The sequence below is a fragment of the Cebus imitator genome, unplaced genomic scaffold, assembly GCF_001604975.1.
Source record: "Cebus imitator isolate Cc_AM_T3 unplaced genomic scaffold, Cebus_imitator-1.0 Scaffold188, whole genome shotgun sequence".
In the NCBI taxonomy this organism is placed as follows: domain Eukaryota; kingdom Metazoa; phylum Chordata; class Mammalia; order Primates; family Cebidae; genus Cebus; species Cebus imitator.
This window is the reverse complement of record NW_016107503.1, coordinates 5,838,794-5,844,981: the sequence shown is the minus strand read 5'-3', so window position 1 is coordinate 5,844,981 and position 6,188 is coordinate 5,838,794. Positions and strand designations below refer to the sequence as shown.

General features: G+C 46.3%; 1 protein-coding gene across 8 annotated transcripts in view; it reads left to right on the top strand.

Moving 5' to 3' along the window:
- Nucleotides 1-4,341: 4,341 nt before the first annotated feature.
- The window catches only part of RPRD2 (regulation of nuclear pre-mRNA domain containing 2), a 115,820-nt gene continuing 113,973 nt past the window's right edge, over nucleotides 4,342-6,188 (top strand). For 4 of the 8 annotated variants that reach the window (XM_017546376.2, XM_037744923.1, XM_037744922.1 and 1 more), the window contains exon 1: nucleotides 4,342-5,133. In XM_017546376.2, the coding sequence (XP_017401865.1) occupies nucleotides 4,929-5,133 (205 nt within the window). In that variant the 5' untranslated portion in view covers nucleotides 4,342-4,928. The remainder of the gene's footprint in view (nucleotides 5,134-6,188) is intronic. The other 4 variants (XM_017546372.2, XM_037744921.1, XM_017546373.2 and 1 more) reach the window with 1 other exon arrangement.

Sequence of the window (6,188 nt, the reverse complement as noted above, 5' to 3'; positions counted from 1 at the left end):
TTTTTTTTTGAGACAGAGTTTTGCTCTTGTTGCCCAGGCTGGGGTGCAATGGTGCAATCTCAGTTTACTGCAGCCTCCACCTCCTGGGTTCAGGTGACTCTCCTGCCTATTACAGGCATACGCCACCACACCTGGCTAATTTTGTATTTTTAGTAGAGATGAGGTTTTACCATGTTGGTCAGGCTGGTCTTGAACTCCAGACCTCAGGTTATCCACCAGCCTCGGACTTCCAAAGTGCTGGGATTACAGGCATGAGCCACCATGCCCCGCTGGTGGTATAATATTGGTGAAAGAATAGATCAATGGAACAGGATAGAGAGCCCAGAGATAGATTCACATAAATATAGTCAACTGCTCTGTGACAAAGGAACAAAGCAATATAATAGAAGAGCGATAATGTTTTTTAAAAAATGGTGCTGGAACAACTGGACGTTCACGTGCAAAAATGTGAATCTAGACACAGAAATTAACTCAAAATAGATAACAGACCTAAATATATAATGCAAAGCTGTAAAGCACCTAGCAGATAACAGAAAATGTACATGACCTCGGGATTGGCCTTGACTTTTTAGAAACACCACCAAAGGCGTGATCTATGAATTAGGTAATTTATAAGCTGGGCTTAATTAAAGTGACAAATTCTCCAAAAGACACTGTCAAGGAAATGAAAAGAAGAGCTGGGCATGGTGGCTGACACCTGTAATCCCAGCACTTTGGGAGGCTGAGACAGACAGATCACTTAAGGTCATGAGTTTGGGACCAGCCAGGCCAACATGGTGAAACCTGTCTCTACCAAAAATACAAAAAATTCACCGGGTGTCGTGGTGGGTGCTTGTAATCCCAGCTACTCAGGAGGCGGAGGCAGAATTGCTTGAACCCTGGAGGCGGAGGTTGCAGTGAGCGGAGACTGTGCTACTGCACTTCAGCCTGGGCAACAGAGACTCCATCACAAGTAAAAAAAAATGAAAAAATGAAAAGCCACCTACTGGAAGAAAATATTTGCAAAAGATATATCTGATAACGGACTTACCCAAAATATACAAAGAACTGCTAAAACTCAATACTAAGAAAATGAACAACTCAATTAAAAAGTGAGGCTGTCGCAGTGGCTTACGCGTGTAATCCCAGCACTTTTTGAGGCCGAGGTAGGCAGATCACATGAGGTTGGGAGTTCCAGACCAGCCTGGCCAACATGGCGAAAATTTTAGTCTCTACTAAAAATACACAGTTTAGCAGGGCATGGTGGCATATGTCTGTAATCCCAGCTGATCTAGAGGTTGAGGCAGGAGAATTGCTTGAACCCAGGAGGTGGAGGTTGCAGTGAGTTGAGATCACGCAACTGCACTCCAGCCTGGATGACAGACTCCGTTTCAAAAAAAAAAAAAAAAATGGGTCAAAGACCTTAACAGACACATCTTCAAAAAAAGAGATGGCAAATAAACATATGAAAAGATGCTCCACGTCATATGTCATTAGGGTAATGCAAATTAAAACAAAGATACTGCTACACACCTGTTAGAGTGGCCAAAATCCAGAAGACTCACAACACTAAATGCTGGTGAGAATGTAGAACTGATGGAAATGCAAAATGATAAATCTGTTTTGGAGGACAGGTTGATTTTTTTTTGAGATGGAGTTTCACTCTTATTGCCCAGGCTGGAGTGCAATGGCACAATCTTGGCTCACTGCAACCTTTGCCTCCCAGGTTCAAGTGATTCTCCTGCCTCAGCCTCCCAAGTAGCTTGGTTTACAGGAGCCCACCACCGTGCCCGGCTAATTTTGTATTTTTTAAAAATTTTAATTATTTTTTTATAATGACGGGGTTTCACCATGTTGGTCAGGCTGATCTTGAACTCCCGACCTCAGGTGATCCGCCCGCCCTGACCTCCAAAGTGCTTGGATTACAGGCGTGAGCCACCACGCCCGGCCAATTTTGTATTTTTTAGTAGAGACTGGGTTTCCCCATGTTGGTCAGGCTGGCTGGTTTCTAACTCCTGACCTTGGGTGATCCACCCTTCTCGGTCTCCCAAAGTGCTGGGATTACAGGCATGAGCCACCATGCCTGGCCTCAGGTTGATGATTTATTACAAAACTAAACATACTCTTACCATAGGATCTAACAATTGTACTCCTTCGTATTTATTCAAGGAGTTAAAAACATATTCACCCAAAAGCTGTACGTAGATATTTATAACTGCTTTATTCATACTTGCCAAAATGTGGAAGCAACCAAGATGTCCTTCAAGTGAATGGATAAATAAAACTGGCACATCTGGACAGTGAAATATTTCAGCACTAAAAAGAAATTAGCTATCAAGCCATGCAAAGATGTGGAGGAAACTGAAATGCATATTACTAAGTGAAAAAAGCCAGTCTGAAAAGGTTACATACCGAATTATTTCAACTACATGATGTTCCGAAAAAGGCAAAACTCTGAAGACGGTAAAATGATTAGTAGTTGCTAAGGGAGTGGGGGAGGGAGGGGTGAACAGGTGGAACACAGAGGTTTTTAGAGCAGTGAAACTGCTCTGTATGATACTATAATGGTGGATACATGCCATTATACATTTTTTCAAACTCAGAAGGTATAACACCAAGAGTGAACCCTAATGTAAACTATGGGCTTTGGGTGATAATGTGTTAGTGTAGGTTTGTCAGTTGTAACAGATGTACCATTCTGGTGGGTGACATTGATAATGGGGAAGGGTATTCATTTGTGGGGGCAGGAGGTATATGGAAGCCTCTGTGCTTTCCACACAATCGCTGTGAATCTAAAACTGCTCTAAAATAGTCTATTTTAAAAAGTGTTTTTTTTTTTTGGCTAGAGTTACAGAAAAAAAAAATGTAGGGTCAGGACCAGGCATGGTGGCTCATGCTTATAATCCCAGCACTTTGGGAGGCTGAAAGCAGGATGACTACTTGAGGCAAGGAATTTGAGACCAGCCTGGGCAACATAGGGAGACCCCCCTCTCAAAAAGAAAAAAGTTTGTATTTTAATTAGCCAGGTGTGATGACGCAGGCCTGTAGTCCCAGCTACTTGAGCTGCTGAGGCAGGAGGATCACTTGAGTCTGGGGGGGTTAAGGCTGCTATGAGCTACGATGGTGCCACTGCACCCTAGCCTGGGCAGGGACAGACCGAGACCCTGTTTTAGGGCCTTTGCACTTACTGTTCCTTCTGCCAGCATGTTCCACTCTCCCTCTCCCATGTCTGCTTGGTTGCTTTTTTGTCAATGTTCAGATCGAGTTATTTTCTTCGAGAAGACTTCCCGGTTCACCATACCACCATTCTCATACTGGTGCGTGCACACGCACACACACCTTTCTCCCTTATCCTGTTTCACCTTTTTACAGAACTCAGTCTGTCTGAAATGTTCTTGTTTGTGGTCTCCTGCCACTAAACCCCGGAGGGAAGTTTTGCTCTGTATTATTCCCCATCATCTAAAACAGTATTTGGCACAAGACGTTCAACAACCTGAATTAATGAACAGTGGACATGATTTTGACAAAGTAGGTTCCCTGCAAGAAGTGTGACTGTAGTGGGGAGACGTTAAAAAAATTAAAATTGTATATGCTTAGTGGGAACACAGGATCCTCTAAATTAGCCCTGAGGATTTACATAGGTACATGCGATGGAACGGTTCATACAAGGCTCATAACAGTTATGTAAGGCTCTTGCCATAATGTATTATGCAATTTTAAGATTGTAACGTAGCTGGAGAAAATGAGGTCACATCTTGCCATTTTCTTCCCCTCGAAAAATTTTATGTGGAAAATTTTCTTTCACTTCCTCATTTATTTCCTTTTCCTCTAACCTAAATGGTCAAGCAGCTGTAAATGCTATCTTCCAAGGGAAGCGAGAAATACGGTTTGGTCTCTGAGTCTGCGTAGTGAATGGCTCACTGGAGCTGGCGCATGCGCATCTTCTGTGGTGCTGCAAGATGTCTGCCGGCCATTTTGTCGCGCGTCGCTGCCCCGAGGAGTTGGCGGCGATGGCTGCAGCCGCCAAAGACTAACAGTGGTCTCAGTGGTGGGAATTTTCTGTTGTGTGAGCTAAACGATCCCAAGACAGCGACCCAAGGCAACAAAAGGCGGGGCGGGGCGGAGCGGTGGAGCGCCTCCCTCTAACCTTAGTTGTACCAGCTCCCTCACCCTTCCCTCCTAGTTTTTGCTGCCCGCTGCACGCTGTCCTTCTGCGCAGGCGCACAAATAATCGAAGCGCTTCCTGGACCCTGGGGGGCTTCAGAGCTCCTGCGCGCGCTTCTGGTTTTCCATTCCTGATTGGTCAGGTTGCCCCGCCATCACGCCTCTTTCTGCTTTCAAGGTTGAGAAGGAAGCGGGGGGGCGGGGCCAAGCGGCGCGTGCGCGATACTGTTGCTATCCCTTTGCTGCTATTGCGTTGCAAAAAAAAAAAATCCTGACTGGGTAGCCTTGGACCTTTTCTGTGCTAGCGAGTCTAAAGGAGAGAGAGATTTCTGCAACTGAAGGGGCAGTCGGGTAGTATTAAATTTAAGATATTAACGCCCGACTTGGCTCACAGGAGTGTGGGGACGGGCGGGGAAGGGCCTTACCATTGAGAGCCGAAAAGTATAAAACCATTAGTTTCGGCGTCAGGCGTTTTGAAAGGCTTTGCAGGTCCTGTTTTCCTCGTAGTTTTTCCGTGATTACTGACTGGTTTAAACACGACCCCTTGAACAATATTGGTAAAACCTCCGAGACCCGCAGCCCCTCCTTGCAGTGTGTAGGAGCTGCCAGCGTGCCCAGCAGCTTGTGTTCCCGTCCGTACCTCCGGAGGAGCCCGGCGCGTGCACCATCCCCACCCCCTGGCCTCCCTCCCCACCTACGGCTTTCACGCACTCGCAGTGATTGTTTTGCCCGCTCCCGCCGCCGCTGCCGCCAGAGGAGCAGCAGCGCTTGTGCAAACCGGGAAGATGGCGGCCGGCGGCGGCGGAGGCAGCAGTAAGGCCTCCTCCTCGTCGGCCTCTTCAGCAGGGGCTCTGGAGTCCTCGTTGGATCGAAAATTCCAGTCTGTAACCAACACCATGGAATCCATTCAAGGCTTGTCGTCTTGGTGTATAGAGAACAAGAAACACCACAGTACTATCGTCTACCATTGGATGAAGTGGCTCCGGAGATGTGAGTGTTGGGGGTGACTAAGGAAGGGAAGGCTGGGGAAATGGAAGGAAATATGTCCCGAAACGCTTGAGGTTTACCCACGGAGCCACTGCATTTGGTTGGGGTTGTTCACATTAAAGGTTTGGCCCGAGTGTTCCCAAACCCAGACTCCATTCCTAGCCAGGATTGTCCTGAACTAGGAGACTCATTTCTTGGGTTTTTTGGCCATTGACTTGTTGTGACCTTGGGCCGTTGGGCCCAGATCCATAGAGATTTACCTGTTTTTAAAAATATATATTTCAGAGCCTCGTAGGGTGTGTTGTTGATTTTTCCGAACCTTCGCGGAAATTGTCGCGTCCGTTTATTTCTTACAGGCCTTGACATGTTAATGATTTCTGGCTTTCCTGATGGTAGGCAAGCTGTGGTTTTAAGCAGTAGTAAATCCAGTGATGTTTAATAAGGAGTGCCTTTTCTGGATGAATGTATCTAAAACTTGTGATGTGTAGTAAGGAAAGCCTTACCGGGATGAATGCTAAGAAGCAGCATGAGCTCTACATAGATCGGAGGCACCACCGGGTCTCTGTACCTGTGTTTGCTGCAATAAAATACAGATTTCTTGGATACTGACCAGAAACAACTGCGATATTGTAGTCAGTATTATCAATAATACCTTAAAATATAAAGCGTGTCGGAGATGGAGTTTTGCTCTTTTCGCCCAGGCTGGAGTGCAGTGGTGCGATTTCGGCTCACTGCAACCTCCGCCTCCCGGGTTCAAGGGATTCTCCTGCCTCAGCCTCCCAAGTAGTTGGGATTACAGGCGCCCCCACCACATCCGGCTAATTTTTTGTATTTTTAGTAGAGACGGGGTTTCATCGTGTTGGCCAGGCTGGTCTCGAACTCCTGACCTCAGGTGATCCACCCACCTCGGCCTTCCAGAGTGCAGGGATTTCAGGCATGAGCCACCGCGCCGGGCCCAGTTACTTTTGAATTACCTGAAATACTTTTTTACACAATTGAGTTGATTTCATAGGTAATGACAACAAGAAATGTGCTTTTTGAATATGTAGTACCTTTTT